General features: G+C 39.8%; 1 protein-coding gene across 5 annotated transcripts in view; it reads left to right on the plus strand.

The window, feature by feature from the left end:
* LOC6047387 (probable ubiquitin carboxyl-terminal hydrolase FAF) overlaps positions 1-19,412 on the plus strand; it is a 319,428-nt gene that overhangs the window by 89,376 nt on the left and 210,640 nt on the right. For all 5 annotated transcript variants that reach the window (XM_038251497.1, XM_038251495.1, XM_038251494.1 and 2 more), the window contains 3 exons: positions 7,060-7,196; positions 7,485-7,800; positions 7,865-8,018. In XM_038251497.1, the coding sequence (XP_038107425.1) occupies positions 7,060-7,196; positions 7,485-7,800; positions 7,865-8,018 (607 nt within the window). The remainder of the gene's footprint in view (positions 1-7,059; positions 7,197-7,484; positions 7,801-7,864; positions 8,019-19,412) is intronic.

Raw genomic sequence — 19,412 nt, forward strand, 5'->3', positions numbered from 1 at the left:
CACCCCCACAGCTGCTGCACCTGGGCTTGAGATGGCAGTTACTGGTTCCGTGACCGAACTGCAAGCAGTTCTTGCACTGGGTCACTGCGGTTCCTTGTTCCGGTAGGCCACCCACCGGACGACGACTGGTCCCACCTTCTTCACCTTCATACTCAACTCCTTGAGACTGGTGTGTCCCTTGGGGAAGGGCACGATGAAAGGCGTCTCATCGATGGCGGGAAGTTGCTGCTTCCGCTTGATGGCGTGTACTGCCAAGGCGTCCAGTTGATGTTCCGTCTTGAGTAGCTCCTTGATTTTATCCGGCTCCACGTTCGGGAGACCTCGCATCACTACCCGGTGCGGTCTCGCACTGCGCTTTCCGTGCGTGTAGAACTGCACCTTGTTCTTCATCAGGTGGGCTTGCACCGTGTCAAAGTCGTCGCTCGAGAAGCACGTAATTTTGGTGCCGTACCGCGTCAATTTGTGTTCCGGCTGGACATCACATGACGACATCACCTTCGCAAGGCGGGCGAAGCTCGTGTCTTTCACCACCAGCGGCGGCTGCTTCTTCTCCCCGGCCGACTTACCGGGTGCTGGTACCAAGGGGGTGGTTTTTTCTGCTGCTGGGTCTCCTCCGCTAGCGGGCTGAACTTGTTGTTGCTGAGCAGTTTCTCCACTTCCTGACCATCACCGACGTTGATATCCTCCTTAGCCTTCCTGCGCCGAACCTTGACCACGGGACGAAATTCGCTCCCGTCCTCTCCTCCTCCTTCGGAGTCTTCCACCTCCATGCCCGTCGCCGCCTGAGTTTTGGGTTGGAACCCGTCCGGTTTCTCCCACACACTTTTCTTCATGGCCGCGTTCCAGTAGAACGGCCTTCCATCCTCAGTTCTATGCTCCGTCCACTCACACTCCGCCGTCGCGGCCGCCGCCATGGCCGTCGGCGAAAGTAAAAAAAACACCGTCAAAAACGCGCTAAGCTCCAATCAAAGGACGCACGTCTGCTCTGGGCGAGCTGTCAAACTGGAATGGCGCGTAGATGTTGATCAGGCTGTAGTTGAAGAATTTTCCCTTTATTCTCAACACGCAGATCCGGTCATTCACCACCTTCCCCTTGATGACTCGGTTTATTTTGATCTCCAATCACTACGAAACCGACTCCGTGCATCGCTTTTTCGCCGCCACTGTAGTAGATGTGGCACTTGAAAGAGGTGTTGGCGATGGGGTCCACCGCCGTGAATCCTCGCTCTCCATGACCGGGCCATCGAACTTCCTGGATGGCGGCCACATGCACGTTCAGCTTGTGCAGCTCCCGGGCGAGAAGGCCAGCACGTGCAGGATCTTGGAGAGGTCGAACGTTCCAAGTACCGAGTTTCAAATCGTTGTCCTTTTTACATCGCCTTGTCTGATGCCGATTTATCCGTCCTGAATTTCTTCTTTTGTTTTTCTGAGTTGGTGTTTCGCTTCGATATGCCGCCTAACCAGGGCTGCGAATACCTAGTCTTGGAGTGGGGCTGCCACCTTGCAGCTTCCGGGACCCAGTTGCGGTTTTCTCTCGACACCGTAACGGGGGCTTTTGTCTCGTAGCCTAACGGTACAGCTACACCCTCCGAAGAGGGTGGAGCCCCCCTTACCCTGTCAGCATACTACCAAAGTTCCCACCGGGGTTGGTTGCCCGATCTCTCCAATGGTAACTAGTATCCTGGCCAGCGCCGCGGGGATGTCATCGGGATCTAATTAGAATCGTATACGAATTCTGTTTCAAACGTAACAACCGGTTAGAACACGGAACCGGTTGTTGCGTTTGAAACGCAATTCTTATGCGATTCTAAATAGATTCCGTTTCAGAATTCGAATTGAATTGACTGGAATGTTTCCATATTTTTGGGAGTTTTTAGAAAAGGAAATGAAAATTGCTGGACTGGTAAAAATAATTTTGTAAATACAACAATATACTATACAAGCCTAACCCGACAAACTTCGTCATTACTTTTTTTGTTTCTTGACGTTTTTAGCTTGTTTGGGATCTGGTACGTTCCGCCGAATTAAAAAAAAAAGAATAAAATTAAAGGTAAACAAAAATATAAAAACATCAAAGAACGATTCATGTTTGAAAGAATGCAAAAACTCACAGAAGTATTCTCAAACCGTCCATTCGACGAAATGTCCCGCACCCCACGAAAACAGCACGATTCGTAAAAAAAGTTCTCCGATCGGGCAATTTTTTCTGGGGGTTCCTTGGCCGAAATAATTAGACCCGTATTTTTTTGTTTAGCCATTAGGGTGACCTACGCCGTGTTAGGGTGGTACAAAAAATGGCAAATTTAGTTGATTTTCGCAAAAACCACTTTTTTTTAAATCATATCTCCGCCCCATTACATCCGATTTTAGCTGTGTTAGACACAAATGAAAGATGATTAGTTTGGCTATTTGGAAAAAAAGTAAGAAGTTTCAAAAATCTAGCTTAACATTTGAAAAGGTCGTATGAAAACTCAAAATGCTGTTTTGAAGGTCTTGGGACCAAAGAGCCTATGTCTGATAATATTTTTACCTGATTCCTCGGAAAATTTTACATATTATACCAATAAATGGGAAAGTTATGTTTTCAATACTCTGAGATACGATTTTTCGAAAATAAAAACTGGGTTTTTCGCGCGCCACGCGCAAAAATGAGAAATTGACGAAAACGGGAAAAAATCGTGTTTTTTCACTAAAACAGCGATAACTTGCAAATTTCAGCGGTGACCTATACATGTTAGGGTACCAAAATTTTCGTAATTTAAATACGCAATACGATTCTGAGCAACAAAATATGTACATTCATTTCCCAATTTGAAACCTTTAAGTGATTTAAAACGCGCTGTCCCTATTCAGACTGTAGTCCCGATTCACCTCAGTAGACGGTATTTATTTTACACTCAGGCCTTTTACACGCAGCTGGATTACTACTTTTTTTAGCTGTGTTCGTACTTTTCCGCCGAATGTACTTTCTGCCGAATGTTTGTCTGCTGAACTTTTTTTTTGCGGATTTGAAAATCAAGATTTTTGTTGAATCAACGCTAAACGTTGTAACGTGTAATCTTTTCACAACGTACCAGGTGTAATCTAAACCGAAAAGTCGAACCAAAAGATCCCAAAAATTTACTCAAGGTCAACAACATTTACGAACTCTTTCATCTCAGTATTTGAAAACAAACGAACGCATTAGTTAGATTGCATTCTAATCCAAAATTTATTAAGCAAAACAAAATTCATTTCGAAACGAAAGTATGTATATTTAAGTTAACCGCGTGCAGAATTAATCCTCGTTTTTGCAACGTAAAATCCGAAAAAAGACCCGGGGTTTTATTTGTGGTTGTAAATGAGCTCAAATTAATACTATGGGGGTGTTTTTCTACCAAAAACTAATCCCTGTTGTCCTGCACTGTACTTTACCCTACTAATCTGGTACCAGCAACTGCTTGCAGGTGTTCTTGAACGGCGTGTAGATTCTCCTAGGTCCGGACCTACTGCGACGATCAGCGATCAAACAGCTCCGGTGCGTTCGCGCAACCCTACCGCACCCTAGCCAACGTTGTTTCGAATCCGTGGAGACGGATGGTACTGCTGCTGTCAGGCTTTTGTCTCGTTCCTCGCACTTCCTTCGGTTGGGCAAGCGAGGTTAGAATCGGCTGGGCAGCCGGCGAGCTTTTGGCGTGATCGAAAGCTCGGAACTTCCTCCAAGCTCTGGGATTGCTTCGAAAACGACGTGTTGGGTCAACTGGGTGGGCGGAGTAGATGCGTCTCCGAGTCGTTGGAGTTGACTAAGGCGGTTGAAACGGTTCGCGGTTTTCATCCACCAGTCTGACCAAAGAAGCTTTCCCAGCGTCGAACGACGAAATTTATGACTTTTCTGCCCCGAGACTTGCACCCACGTTGATGGGCAACCTATATGGTGGCCAAAAGTTGCATTTCTGCCTAATCTCACGATCTGATAGTTAGATCTTACCTGACACGTGCAACTGGTTCACCTAACCTTTGCTTGTTCTAGGGGAAACTATTTCTTCAAAGCTTTGAGTGCTAGAAAGTACGTGCTTTTGTAATTTGCGAAGCTTTACAAAATCGTTCACGGTGTATTTTTTCGAGACCTCAAAGATAAAAAATTCGGTATGTCTGGTATTTGGCACCGTGAAAGTAGGGCTCTTTCCCGACATTTTGCGGGGTGTACCGAAATATTTCGTCGGGGGGTCTAGAGTAACTTTTATTTTGAAGATTATTTTTCGATTTTATGGGATATTTGTTCAAAAAAAATCACCGGAAATCGGTGCGTTCATGTTGGTATCACTCAAATTTCTTATGAATATGCCTTGGAGACTCTAATCAACTATATTTGACCAATATTTGACTTCCACTAAAAAAATATCGAACCAGATTTTCCAGATTTCTAGCATTCTTTAAAATTACCTCAAAATCCAAGCTGGAAACCCCGAAACAACCGAAAGTAAATCTATTCTTTGTAAAATTTGTCATGAAAATACAGCAACACGTTGCCCGGATACGAATTTGAGCATTAAACAATGCAAAACATGGATTATTTAATTAATAAGCTGTTTATTACCCAATAGGCTCAGAAAATTATTTTTTCAATCCTCTGTTACAATACACCATTACATTTTTAAACATTTTAGAATCAATCACATTGTGGAGAACAGTTTTCTGAACAAGTTCCATAAAAAAGTATCAGTTTTGGTTCAATATAACCAGAGATATGCCCCATTTCCTGAAATAAATAGTGTCTTTCTCCAAAATGTCTTAATTTAATTACCTTTCGCATGATGGGCACTGCCTACTAAGATATTTTTTTGGATGATAATATTTTTTGAAACATAAAAATTATAAAAAAGTTTTGACGAAATTCATGAAAATTATTCTATAGCATTCATTAAAAAACTCAGTAGGCAGTACCCATCATGCGAAAGGTAATTAAATTAAGAAATTTTGGAGAATTGCACGATTTATTTCAGGAAATTGGGCATATCTCCGCTTATATTGAACCAAAACTGATACTTTTTTATGGAACTTGTTCAGAAAACTGTTCTCCACAATGTGATTGATTTTGAAATGTTTTAAAATGTAATGGTGTGATGTTGCAGAGGATTTAAAAAATAATTTTCTAAGCCTATTGGGTAATAAACAGCTTATTAATTGAATAATCCATTTTGTGTATTGTTTAATGCTCAAATTCGTATCCGGGCTATGTGTTGCTGTATTTTTATGACAAATTTTACAAAGAAAAAATTACTTTTGGTCGTTTGGGGTTTCCAGCTTGAATTTTGAGGTAATTTCAAAGAAAGTTAGAAATCTGGAAAATTTGGTTCGATTTTTTTTAGTGGATGTCAAATATTGGTCAAATAGGGGAGAGTGGGGAGACTTGATCCCCTTTTTTTGTATCGCACATAACTCTGTCAATTTCTCACAAATCTATGATCTTTTTGCATGAATTGAAAGCTTAAACATTCAACTATGTTTGGCTGATAAGGGTATTTCATCAGATAAGCTCTTCGAATAATGCCAAGCGTTTTAAAAAAATATTTTAAACCGGCATTTTCAAAATGTTGGGGGTAATTTGATCCCCCTTTCAACATTTTGAAGAAATCTTAAGCAAAATGTTTCTTATTAATCCAAACTTTTAATTTTCTATCAGATACAGCAATTTCACATTAAACCTGTACGTTTGTGTTCAAAATATAACAAGTTTAGCATGTAAAATATTTAAAAACTTAAAATATTCTTTTTTAGACCAAAATTGAGCATGTTTACAAAAGCTGGTAATTTTTGTTTACAAAACTTTTGAAAAATGGTTCAAACTGCAGTTAGTTATGTACAACTATACTGAAGGAAACTATGTACGAAAACCCAGCCAAATTATTTAATCTTGAGGCTGATTCCAGTGACTGTAAAAATGCAGGGATCAAGTCTCCCGAAACGCACTTTTTTAAACAATTGATTGTAAAAATAGTATGACGATAAATTTAACGTCAAATGCGTAAGGGTTTTGTAGTTGATGTGTTTATCAAACAATTCTTGCATAAAAAATATTTTTTTGAATAATTTTTGAGTGTTTTCTATACTTATCAAAACAAAGAAAAAAGATCTCTTGGAAGTTTTTAGCAGCACTTCTTCGAAAAATGTGTGTAACTCAATCTAAACATTTTTTATTTTTTTTCTTTGTATTCTACAATGAGTTTTAGTCAATTTCGCACAACTTTCTAGAACAAAGCTAATTGTTTTACCCACATGCTGACGAGATACAGGCTTGGGATCATGTCTCCCCGGGGATCAAGTCTCCCCACTCTCCCCTATAGATGGTTAGAGTCCCCAAGGCATATTCATAAGAAATTTGAGTGATACCAACATGAAAGCACCGATTTTTGTGATTTTTTTGAACAAATATCCCATAAAATCGAAAAATAATCTTCAAAAAAAAAAGTTACTCTAGACCCCCCGACGAAATATTTCGGTATACCCCGCAAAATGTCGGGAAAGAGCCCTTCTTTCACGGTGCCAAATATCAGACATACCGAATTTTTTATCATTAACTTGTTCTAAAAAACACACCGTGCGTTGCCCTGTGCACTTACTGCTTCTCCAGAAAGAGTATCACAATCACCAGAACTAATTCCGGTTCGAACACGGAACCGGTTGTTGCGTTCGAAACGGAATTTGTATACGATTCTAATTAGATTCCGTTTCTAAATTCGGATTGAGTTAACTGGGTTATATCGTTTTACAGTATGTGACACATTAAATGTTACAACGTCAAAGTATTTTTTTTTTTAAACAACAAAATATTTTTGTGGAGTTGAGAAAATCAAGGTTTGTTTCAACGCAAAATCGACGTTGATTATATTCAACAAAAAAAAAGTTGAATCAAACCTCGTACAGGCTGATCGTACAAAATATTTTTCTGCATGTAATAATTACAATCAATGTCACAATTGCAAAGGTTGATTACACAAACTTTTGACAAATGATTTTTTTTAAACATCTGCAAGAGGTATTCGATTTGTCTCCATAAACGATTTGTGCTTCATTTTCCAGACTGATCGAGATTCTAATAATGATTCTTCAAAAAATTACCATGTAGTGATCCTTAAGTACGTCCAAGCAATTTTTGCTCATCTTGGTCATAGCTCCCTTCAATACTACACACCTCGTGGACTTTGGAGCCATTTCAAGTAAGTTACTTTTTTACAGAGAAACCTCTTTTTACGCGGAGGCGTAATAGTTGATAGTTTATTTCTTCGGAACGACGCCAAATTTTTCCAATCTCTTAAAGCAATTTGCACGTCTTTTGGTTTTAAAGGAATCGACGATATACAAAGCGTAACGCCTCCGAGTAAAAATAAATTTCTCTGTACTTATGTTGTTCTTGTAAGTTTCTTTATTTCTGACAGCTTTAACCTTTGCGGTCATTCGCTACCCATGCAACGTATTCATTATTGATGCACTGTTATTAATTTTAGACTGCAAGGTGAGCCGGTCAATCTAAGAGAGCAACAAGATGCAGTGGAGTTTTTCATGTCACTATTTGAGAGTCTAGACGAAGGTTTGAAGGCATTGGGATATTCTCAGTTAATGGGTGCAACTCTAGGAGGCTGCTTTAGTGACCAAAAAATATGTCAAGATTGCCCACACCGTTACAGCAAAAATGAACCATTCAGTGTTTTCAGTGTAGATATTAGGAATCATAGTTCTCTTACAGACTCTTTGGAGCAATATGTAAAAGGAGAAATTTTAGAAGGAGCGGATGCTTACCATTGTGATAAATGTGATAAAAAGGTGTCATATTCAATGCAATTTAGAGCACGTAGGAGTTGACTTAAGTGTTTTTCTTTCTTTCTAGGTGGTAACCGTTAAACGGCTGTGTGTGCGAAAGCTGCCACCTGTTCTAGCTATTCAGCTTAAACGATTTGAGTATGATTATGAGAGAGTATGTGCGATTAAATTTAATGATTATTTTGAATTTCCTCGCTTATTGGATATGGAGCCATATACAGGTACCAAACATTTTAGATATAAACATCAAAAGCTGTGTCAGAAAATTTTCCGTATTATACAGTAGTTGTTCGGTAACTGGGCGTTGTTTAACAGGGCTGCTTTTCAAATGGGCGCTCGATAACTGGGCCGTAGCCCAGTTCAATTCAATTCAATTCGGTTTTATTAGTGAATAATCATGTTACAATTAGTTCATTCGCAGTACATAACAGAGTTTTGGAGTTCCTTTCAGCTGTGTGTTAAATCTCAATCCATTTTGGAACGATTATTGCTTATGACTAAGAGATTACCAAAAGTAAGAAAAAAATTAGAAAAAAACTTACTGAAATTGCAAAAGAAAGGGGATAGAAATAGAAAAAGCTTAAACTAGATCACAGTATTTTTTATCTATTGTAGATGTGCTTAATCATTAGCTCCCCGAGGGCCAGAAATTGCTCCGCCTTGTTACGGCAGGTCCGGAACCGCGTCATCATCTCACCCGCTAGAGCAAAAAAACTCCGGCAAGGTGAAGAGATCTTCTCCGGTAACCTCTTGCTGGGCCGCATCGCCGCTACCGGCAGCGACCACGCTGGCGAACGATCGCCCCCATCCAGGAGGGAACGCTGAGTTGTCCGCTGGAACCGTACGCTGTCCAGCTGCAGGAACGGTTGCGCTCGAATTCCGCTGAGAAGGGTGGGATGCTGCTGCTTTCTTCTTCCTCTTTTCCTGCTCCTCGAGGTACGCCTTGCGCGCGACGCATCCGCGGTAATTACCGGTATGGTTGCCGTCACAGTTGGCGCACTTGATGCGCGCCTTGGTGTGCTCTGCCTTGTCCCCCAAGTCCGCCTTGCACGGCAGTGCACTTCTCCGAGAGGTGTGTTTCACCGCACTTCACGCAGCGGGGCGGAGGTTGCAGTTCCGCGAGCCGTGGCCGAACTTCTGGCAACGGTGGCATTGCGCTACGTCCATTGGGTTTTGGAGTAAAACCGCCAGTTTACCCAAAAACCGTCCAACGCCTTAGTCCGTCGCAGGTCTTGGATTTTGACGGTGCCGCGGTCGAAGTACAACAGGTACAGAGTGTGTGTACCTGTGACTGTTGTCTTGCGCGAGAGCACTTTTATCTCCCGTGGCGTTATTCCGGCACCCGAGAGGTGTTCCTTCAGGTCGGCGATTGGGCGGTCTTGGTAGCCCTGCAGGACTACCTTAACCGCGGTCTTCTCAACTGGATCGAATGTGTAGAACTTGAAGTTGCTACACTTCAGTTCTTTCACCACCAGGTCGAAATTCTTTTGTTGAAAGTAATCACTTGTACTTTCGATTTTCCAATTTTCAGACTATATTGGAGGCCTTCCAGCAACTCGTCAACATCGTCCGCCAACGTATCCAAAACAAAAATTGGAGGTGGTCTTCGTTCCTTCGGAGAATTATCTTTTTTTGTCGTACTACCTTTTTTGCGTGCACGTCTATCATCGTCGTCGTCGTCGGTAGTGCTGCTACCGTCGGTGTTGTTGTTGTTGGTTTCCTCGTCACTCAGCCTCGCGAACTTGTTACTGGTGGGAATGTTGGCGGATGTTGATGCGCCACCGGTCGACAGATTGCCGGAAGTACCTGAGCGGAGTCTGCTTCTTATAGGGCTGCGATCCTGGACACGGTAATTAGCGTGCAATAACTCCGGATTGAAACCATCAGCGCACACGCTCCCTGCGCGATGGCGGACGACGCGGCGGCGTTGTTTTGTTTACCTTTTGCACTCGGCCGGTAGACGAACTTCGCGGGTTTTCGAGGCCGCACTCGAACTGCCACGGCCACGGCCGGCCTTCGGCATGCTGGTGGAGCAAACTCGCGGGTAATCACGGTCGATTGCGGCGGAAAATTCGAAAAAACTTCTAGAGCACTGAGCACTTAACTGCTGCTTGCTCTGGAGGATACACGCAGAAAAATGCCGTAGCCCAGTTAAAAAGCGGACAAACGTCAAAAACCAAAAGAAACAGAAATTACCGAGGGGTTAATGGATGGTTAAATCTAGATTAAATTTTCAAAAGGCCCTATCTGCATAGGAAACCCATGAGGGATAGGTTGTTTTGAAAATTTAATCTAGAAATCATATTCAATAAATAAAAAAAAATTCGATCTTTCATGTAATTTCAAGTCACAATTAAATAAATATGAAAAGTAATCATTGAAATTGTAAAAATTTGAGTAACTATTATTTTTACGATGAGGAAATTTTTGTGTTCAATATCGAGGGAAAAGATTGAAAAAAAGTCAAGCAAAAACTCGTATTTTTCGACACAAAAGCTACTGGGAAACTGCAAACAAGGTTTTTAAACGCAAAATCGATATATTTACTTGTTTATTGGACTAGAGACCATCATTTTTTTTTGGGATACGCTAGTGAGGGATCATTCAGAATCATGCTCACCAATGATTTATTTACAATTTCACTCGAATTTATTTTTCCAACTGAGTCTTCAGATTTTTACATTAATTGGATTCCGCACTTTTATTTGAGAGCGTTTGACTTTTTTGAAAATAAAGATTTAAGGTTTGCTTTTGGAAAAACGCTATTCTCTGAAATCTTTAAATAAAAATCGTGCACGGTCGGAAATCGTCCCAGAAAAAATCCTATTACTAATTTGAAGGTTTTGATGCGCTCTCCCGATTGAATTTTGACTCGAAACCCGGAACTCAAAGCCTGATTTTTGAGAGCACTTTTTCTGAAATACTTGTGCGATGTCTGTATCCTCTCTTAAAAATGTGTGTCTCCCATCATTGGAAAACCGCTCGTAAAACCCACAATTTTTTTATTTCAGATTTGTAGCCATGGGGTCGGAGACGAACATTTTATTTTTCGATTCACAATTTTCGACCAGTAAATGTGGTCAAAGACATTGTTAGATGTATTTTTTGAACAATTTTACAGATAACACTTACTTACTTTACTTTTATTGGCGCTACACCATTAGCTTGGCCTGCTGCACGATTCTCCGCCAACAAGCTCGGTCCATGGCTGCATTTCTCCAATTTCGCGGCGCACCCACACTTTCTAAATCGCTCTCCACTTGGTCCACCCACCTCGCACGTTGCACCCCCTACGTCTTGTTCCTACCGGCTCCGACACAAACACCAACTTCGCAGGATTGATCTTCTGGTTCCGTTGGCTCAATTGGTCGGCTCGTTCCGGCATCCTTGCAACATGACCCGCCCACTGCAACCTTCGCGACTTTCCGGATGCTTGGTTCGTTGTAGAGTTGTGCAAGTTCGTGGTTCATTCTCCGCCGCCATCCGTCGTTCCCCGAGCATGGGTAAATAACAAGGGAAATGCGTAATAATACCTTTCTCTGGTATCAATACCAACCAAATTTTGGTATTTTTTTTTTGTTCATAACATATTTTTATAAGGTCCTTTTAGGTGCTGTGACCAGGTTAGGACCGAGGATCAAAAGTACAAAAAATAATAAAAGAAAAAAAAACCGGAACTGATCTAGATTATCATTTTCTCGTGCCATGTGTCAGCAAGTGTGCGATCACGTCAATCTGTTCCTCGGGTGTCTTGCACTGCCTCAAGCGACCTCTGTATTCTCTGTAAATGGACCACAGCTCCGACTCGCTGTACAGCTTCGGTTCGCCTTGATCCGCCTTCGGGGTTGCTCCGGCGCCGGCGCCAGTATTATCTGGACTTCTTCCTGCGGGACGAGGATGTTTTTCTTCCGTCCCGACATACGGCACCGCTCCAGGTAGCGGAGGAAAATCCGCCGCGGTCAACGTGGCTCCTGCCGGAGTCTGTTTGTCCTGGCGGCTTCGGCTTGGACGCCTGCTGCCTCGACTGGCTGAACTGCGCACGTTTGGGACAGCTGCGGTCAAGACCCTCGTGAGATCCAGAGCAGTTGACACACTTCTTGGCTTCCGTTTCTTCTTCTTTGCACTTTTCCGTGCTGTGGGCACCCCCACAGCTGCTGCACCTGGGCTTGAGATGGCAGTTACTGGTTCCGTGACCGAACTGCAAGCAGTTTTTGCACTGGGTCACGTGAGGTTCTTTGTTCCGGTAGGCCACCCACCGGACGACGACTGGTCCCACTTTCTTTACCTTTCTACTCAACTCCTTCAGACTGGTATGCCCCTTTGGGAAGAGCACGATGAAAGGCGTCTCATCGATGGCGGGAAGCTGCTGCTTCCGCCTGATGGCGTGTACTGCCAAGACGTCCAGCTGATGTTCCGTCTTGAGTAGCTCCTTGACGTAATCTGGTTCCGCGTTCGGGAGACCTCGCATTACTACCCGGTGCGGTCTCGCACTGCGCTTTCCGTGCGTATAGAACTGCACCTTGTTCTTCTTCAGGTGAGCTTGCACCGTGTCGAAGTCGTCGCTCGAGAAGCACGTAATTTTGGTGCCGTACCGCGTCAGTTCGTGTTCCGGCTGGACATCACATGTCGACATCACCTTCGCAAGGCGGGCGAAACTCGTTTCTTTCACCACCAGCGGTGGCTGCTTCTTCTCCCCGGCCGACTTACCGGGTGCTGGTACCAAGGGGGTGGTTTTTCTGCTGCTGGGTTCGCATTGTTGTTGTTGTTGCTCTTCTCCGCTAGCAGACTGAACTTGTTGTTGCTGAGCAGTTTCTCCACTTCCTGGCCATTGCCGTCGCCGCCTGCGTTTTGGGTTGGAACCCGTCCGGTTTCTCCCAAACACTTTTCTTCATGGCCGCGTTCCAGTAGAACGGCCTTCCATCCTCAGCCCTATGCTCCGTCCACTCACTCTCCGCCGTCGCGGCCGCCGCCATGGCCGTCGGCGAAAGTTAAAAAAAACACCGTCAAAAACGCGCTCAAAAGACACACGTCTGAGCAAGCTGTCAAACTGGAATGCAAATTTTGGTATTCCTGGACCCTTTAAAATTTGTCTTAAGGATTATGCAAGAGCAAAATGTAGTATCATACCAATTTAAGATATTGTTTTGATATTGCAAAATTGCAGAATTTGTCAATGGTTGAACACCACATTTTGGTATTCTTTTGGTATTACAGTATTTTATCAAATTCTTCTGAAACTGTGGGAAAATTTTGACCAATTTTGACAAAATAATTAATTTTGCGCTAAAATGATGTTTCAAAGCGAATGTCTTCATTGAAAACCGGAAATTTCAAACTTGATTTGAACATTTTTGATATACCCCCTAAAGAAATGACTTGAAATTGTTTAAAAAAATTTAAGTCAGGATTTCACATGTTGGTATTATTTTGGTATTGAAGTGTTTCATCAAATTCCTCTGAAACTTTGGATTTTTTTTTTATTAATTTTGACGAGATAATTAATTTTTAATTGAATTGAAACCCAATAATGTTGAAGCTGATTTTCATATTTTTTTGATATACCCACTAAGATTTTTTTTAAACGTTGAAATTTCTCTAAGTCGGGTAACCAAATACTTTGAAAAACGAGTTAATCAACAGATTATTGAATTTTGGTACTAAGCTTGCTAGTTATCTAGTAAGCATAAGAGAGCACAGAGGCATCGATTTATCAATGATGCTGTGATTTTAGATAACAAATTTTGTAAATAGTGCTACATTATTTACACATTTATTACATTAAAGTTTTTTCCTTCACTGTTGTTTAGAGTTTACTTTTTTGGTATCATTCAAAAACATGCTCAAAAAATTAACCTGTATCTTTTTGGGATCAATTCCTATGCGCTTTGCAATGTTCTACAAAGTTGTTCCCGGGATCAAGATCGAAGCCCGCTTAGAGAGAGCAATTTTCTTTACGAAATCGACCGATTTCATGACATTTTATTTTTTATTATTTTTTATTCGGTTGAAACTGTTTAGAAGCTTCCTTTTGACTGTAACCAAAAGTCTTCGTACATTGGCAACTGCCCACACAAAAAATTGTTAATATTCTAAAATCTGCATATGGGTAATTCTCCGCCAACTAACACAGCAGTTGCCCCGATCCCTCTTCGATTTGCGTGAAACTTTGTCCTAAGGGGTAACTTTTGTCCCTGATCACGAATCCGAGGTCCGTTTTTTGATATTTCGTGACAGAGGGTGATACATGCGAAAAAAGAGGTGTTTTTCAATCATTTGCAGCCTGAAACGGTGATGAGATTTTTTTTTTTTTTTTGAATTAAATATACTTTATTGAATCTTTCTTATAATAATTACATTTGGTTTACATAATAAGTGGTCAGCTGTGGCTCTTCAGCTTTAGTTTGCTTTTCGTGATTTAAACACTGTTCATTTTCTTAACTGAGCAGTTCTCTCAGATTTCGGTCATTCGATTTTTTTTTTGTATTTTTTAATCCGACTGAAACTTTTTTGGTGCCTTCGGTATGCCCAAAGAAGCCATTTTGCATCATTAGTTTGTCCATATAATTTTCCATACAAATTTGGCAGCTGTCCATACAAAAATGATGTTTGAAAATTCAAAAATCTGTATCTTTTGAAGGAATTTTTCGATCGATTTGGTGTCTTCGGCAAAGTTGTAGGTATGGATACAGACTACACTGGAAAAAAATGATACACGGTAAAAAAAAATTGGTGATTTTTTTATTTAACTTTTTATCACTAAAACTTGATTTGCAAAAAAACACTATTTTTAATTTTTTTTATTTTTTGATATGTTTTAGAGGACATAAAATGCCAACTTTTCAGAAATTTCCAGGTTGTGCAAAAAATCTTTGAGCGAGTTATGATTTTTTTAATCAATACTGATTTTTTCAAAAAATCCAAATATTGGTCGCAAAAATTTGTCAACTTCATTTTTCGATGTAAAATCAAATTTGCAATCGAAAAGTACTTTAGTGAAATTTTGATAAAGTGCACCGTTTTCAAGTTAAATCCATATTTAGGTGACTTTTTTGAAAATAGTCGCAGTTTTTCATTTTTTAAAATTAGTGCACATGTTTGCACACTTTTGGAAAAAATATTTTTGAAAAGCTGAGAAAATTCTCTATATTTTGCTTATTTGGACTTTGTTGATACGATCTTTAGTTGCTGAGATATTGCAATGCAAAGGTTTAAAAACAGGAAAATTGATGTTTTCTAAGTCTCACCTAAGAGCAGTTCTCTAGGATTTCGGTCATTCGATTTTTTTTGTATTTTTTAATCCGACTGAAACTTTTTTGGTGCCTTCGGTATGCCCAAAGAAGCCATTTTGCATCATTAGTTTGTCCATATAATTTTCCATACAAATTTGGCAGCTGTCCATACAAAAATGATGTATAAAAATTCAAAAATCTGTATCTTTTGAAGGAATTTTTTGATCGATTTGGTGTCTTCTGCAAAGTTGTAGGTATGGATACGGACTACACTGAAAAAAAATAATACACGGTAAAAAAAATTTGGTGATTTTTTATTTAACTTTTATCACTAAAACTTGATTTGCAAAAAACACTATTTTTAATTTTTTATTTTTGATATGTTTTAGGACATAAAATGCCAACTTTTCAGAAATTTCAGGTTGTGCAAAATCTTTGACCGAGTTATGAATTTTTAATCAATACTGATTTTTCAAAAATCGAAATTTTGGTCGTAAAAATTTTCAACTTCATTTTTCGATGTAAAATCAAATTTGCAATAAAAAGTACTTTAGTGAAATTTTGATAAAGTGCACCGTTTTCAAGTTATAGCCATATTTAAGTGACTTTTTGAAAATAGTCGCAGTTTTCATTTTTAAAATTAGTGCACATGTTTGCCCAGTTTTGAAAAAATATTTTGAAAAGCTGAGAAAATTCTCTATATTTTGCTTATTCGGACTTTGTTGATACGACCTTTACTTGCTGAGATATTGCAATGCAAAGGTTTAAAAACAGGAAAATTGATGTTTTCTAAGTTTCACCCAAACAACCCACCATTTTTTATCGTCAATATCTCAGCAACTAATGGTCCGATTTTCAATGTTAATATATGAAACACTTGTGAAATTTTTCGATCTTTTCGAAAAAAATATTTTCGGAATTTTCAAATCAAGACTAACATTTCAAAAAGGCCAAACATTCAATATTACGCCCTTTTAAAATGTTAGTCTTGATTTGAAAATTTTGAAAATATTTTTTTCGAAAAGATCGGAAAATTTCACAAATGTTTCATATATTAACATTGAAAATCGGACCATTAGTTGCTGAGATATTGACGATAAAAAATGGTGGGTTGTTTGGGTGAAACTTAGAAAACATCAATTTTCCTGTTTTTAAACCTTTGCATTGCAATATCTCAGCAAGTAAAGGTCGTATCAACAAAGTCCGAATAAGCAAAATATAGAGAATTTTCTCAGCTTTTCAAAAATATTTTTTCCAAAACTGGGCAAACATGTGCACTAATTTAAAAATGAAAAACTGCGACTATTTTCAAAAAAGTCACTTAAATATGGCTATAACTTGAAAACGGTGCACTTTATCAAAATTTCACTAAAGTACTTTTTTATTGCAAATTTGATTTTACATCGAAAAATGAAGTTGAAAAATTTTTACGACCAAAATTTCGATTTTTGAAAATCAGTATTGATTAAAAATTCATAACTCGGTCAATGATTTTGCACAACCTGGAAATTTCTGAAAAGTTGGCATTTTATGTCCCTAAAACATATCAAAAATAAAAAAATTAAAAATAGTGTTTTTGTAAATCAAGTTTTAGTGATAAAGTTAAATAAAAAATCACCAAATTTTTTTACCGTGTATTATTTTTTTTTCAGTGTAGTCCATACCTACAACTTTGCCGAAGACACCAAATCGATCAAAAAATTCCTTCAAAAGATACAGATTTTTGAATTTTCATACATCATTTTTGTATGGACAGCTGCCAAATTTGTATGGAAAATTATATGGACAAACTAATGATGCAAAATGGCTTCTTTGGGCATACCGAAGGCACCAAAAAAGTTTCAGTCGGATTAAAAAATACAAAAATTAAAATTGAAGAAAAAAGACCGATTTCGTAGAGAATTGCTCAACTTTAAAAGTATATGATTTATCATTTTTGTAACACTAGGTACAACGAGGAAAAAAAAATTTAAGAAAACATAACATAACTTAAAACTAACTTAATCTTAACATAAACTAAACCAATCCTTGAATCAAGGGGTATTCAGATATAGCACATTTTTCCCTGAATTTCAAACATTTTTCTTGAATCTTCTGATCCAACATTTTTACTTCTGCTAATTCATGAACCTCACTTGATCTTGTCCAGCCAGGAACATTCAAAACCATTTTGAGTACCTTGTTTTGGACACGCTGGAGCTTCAATTTATGAGTTCTAGCGCAACACTCCCAAACAGGTACTGCATACTCAATAACGGGGTAAATTATTTGTTTGTAAACTGCTAGCTTATTTTTCAAAGATAGCTTTGATTTTCTGTTAATTAAAGGATACAAACACCTGATGAGAATGCTGCACTTGTTCAATATTTTATCTACATGCTGCCGAAACAATAGTTTCGAGTCAAGTATGAGACCTAAATAGACAACTTCCTTTGACCAGGGTATTGAAACATCATTCATTTTAATCAAAACATCATCCTTTGGGACAAATCGGCCGATTTGGAAAGTGGAAAAATGATGGTTTGAGTTTTGGCTGCATTTATGCGAATTTTCCAGTCGCCAAAGTATTCGGAAAGAACGTCAAGACCCTTCTGAAGACGGCCAACTAAATATCTGGTTATTTTACCCTTATAAATAACGGCAGTGTCATCAGCAAAAAGTGACAACACACCATTACCAGGAAGAGTAGGCAAATCAGATGTAAAAATATTGTACAGAAGTGGGCCAAGAATACTTCCTTGGGGAACCCCAGCATCAATGTTGAATAATCCAGAAGCAATCCCATTCAGAAAAACCCTGAACGATCTCTCCGAAAGATAGTGCTGGATAATTTTGATAAGATACATTGGAAAACCGTATAAATACAGTTTATGTATCAAACCATCATGCCAAACATTGTCAAAAGCCTTCTCAACATCCAACAAAGCCATAGCAGTTGATTTAGACTCAAGCTTGTTCTGCTTGATGATTTTAGTTACTCTCGTAAGCTGATGAGCAGTATTATGTCCCTTTCGGAAGCCAAACTGCTCATTCAAAATTATATTATTATCGTTGGTAAAATCCAAAAGCCTTGAATAGATGACCTTCTCAAAGAGTTTGGACAGACTACTCAAAAGACTAATGGGACGATAACTTGTTGGCGATGTTGGATCTTTTGAGGCTTCAAAATTGGTATGACTTTGCCCAGTTTCCAATTGGTGGGGAAGTAACCAAGTTGCAAACATTTATTGAAAATATTGGCTAGATGTTGAAAGAACTGATCACTCTGTTTTTCAACACTAGATTAAAATGTTATCAAAGCCTGGAGCTTTCATATTTTTCATTTGTTTAACTGCAACTTTGACTTCCTCACCAGAAACATGGGAATCTGCAGGAAATTCAAAGGTAGAGTCATTGATTGTTGAAATACTATTGGCAACTGATGTTTCTTTACGGCTGGTCATGGAAGCGCCAAGATTATGTGAACTAACAAAATGAAGCCCAAGTGCATTTGCCTTTTCCTCGGATGTAATCAAAGGAGAATCCTCAACAATAAGAGGAGGAATAGGCTTTGGTTTGTTTTTAAGAACTTTTGAAAGTTTCCAAAATGGTTTTGAATAATTCCCAAGCTGGCTTACATGTTTTGAAAATTCTTGATTTCTGATATTGTCAAGTCGGTCTTGTATGATTTTGTTCAAATTGTTCACTGAAATCTTTTGTCATAGTCCCCAGTCCGTTGATATTGTCTCCTATAAACATTCCTAAGTCTAATCAAGTGTTTAGTATCTACGTCAATATCAGTTACCTTAAAATTAACAGGAACCTCCCGAACGTTGGCAGCCTCTGCTTGGTTGATAGCCTGCTGGATCACCTCCAGCGAACGATCAATATCAGCAGAAGTTTCCGGGTGTTGATCATAGTCGATGTTGCTGTCTACCACTTGCTGAAACTGCTGCCAGTCAACGTTGTGGTAATCTTTCCGGGTTGGTTGCCGCTGCGGAGTAACGGAAGCTCCAACCTCCACAACCACCGGATAGTGATCAGAACTCAACTCTTCAAACACCTCAGGATGAGCCACGTTCTCAGCCATATTGGTAATGAAGAAGTCGATGATTGAGTGATTCCCAGACCGAGCCACCCTCGTTGGACGATCTGGACTCACAACGTTGTAGTATCCGTTTTGCAGATCGTTGTGCAGAATCACTCCGTTCCGATTCCTCCTGCTGTTGCCCCAAACTTCATGCTTCGCGTTGAGGTCACCAGCGATGATGTACTTTGCGCTCCGCCGTGTCAGCTTCTGGATATCGCTCTTCAGTTTTGCTGCTGAACCATCTCTGGAATTCACCTGACGTGGGCAGTATGCAGCAATGAAGAGTACTGGGCCAACCGAAGTGGGAATTTCCACCC

Source organism: Culex quinquefasciatus, chromosome 2 (genome assembly GCF_015732765.1).
Source record: "Culex quinquefasciatus strain JHB chromosome 2, VPISU_Cqui_1.0_pri_paternal, whole genome shotgun sequence".
Taxonomy (NCBI): Eukaryota; Metazoa; Arthropoda; class Insecta; order Diptera; family Culicidae; genus Culex; species Culex quinquefasciatus.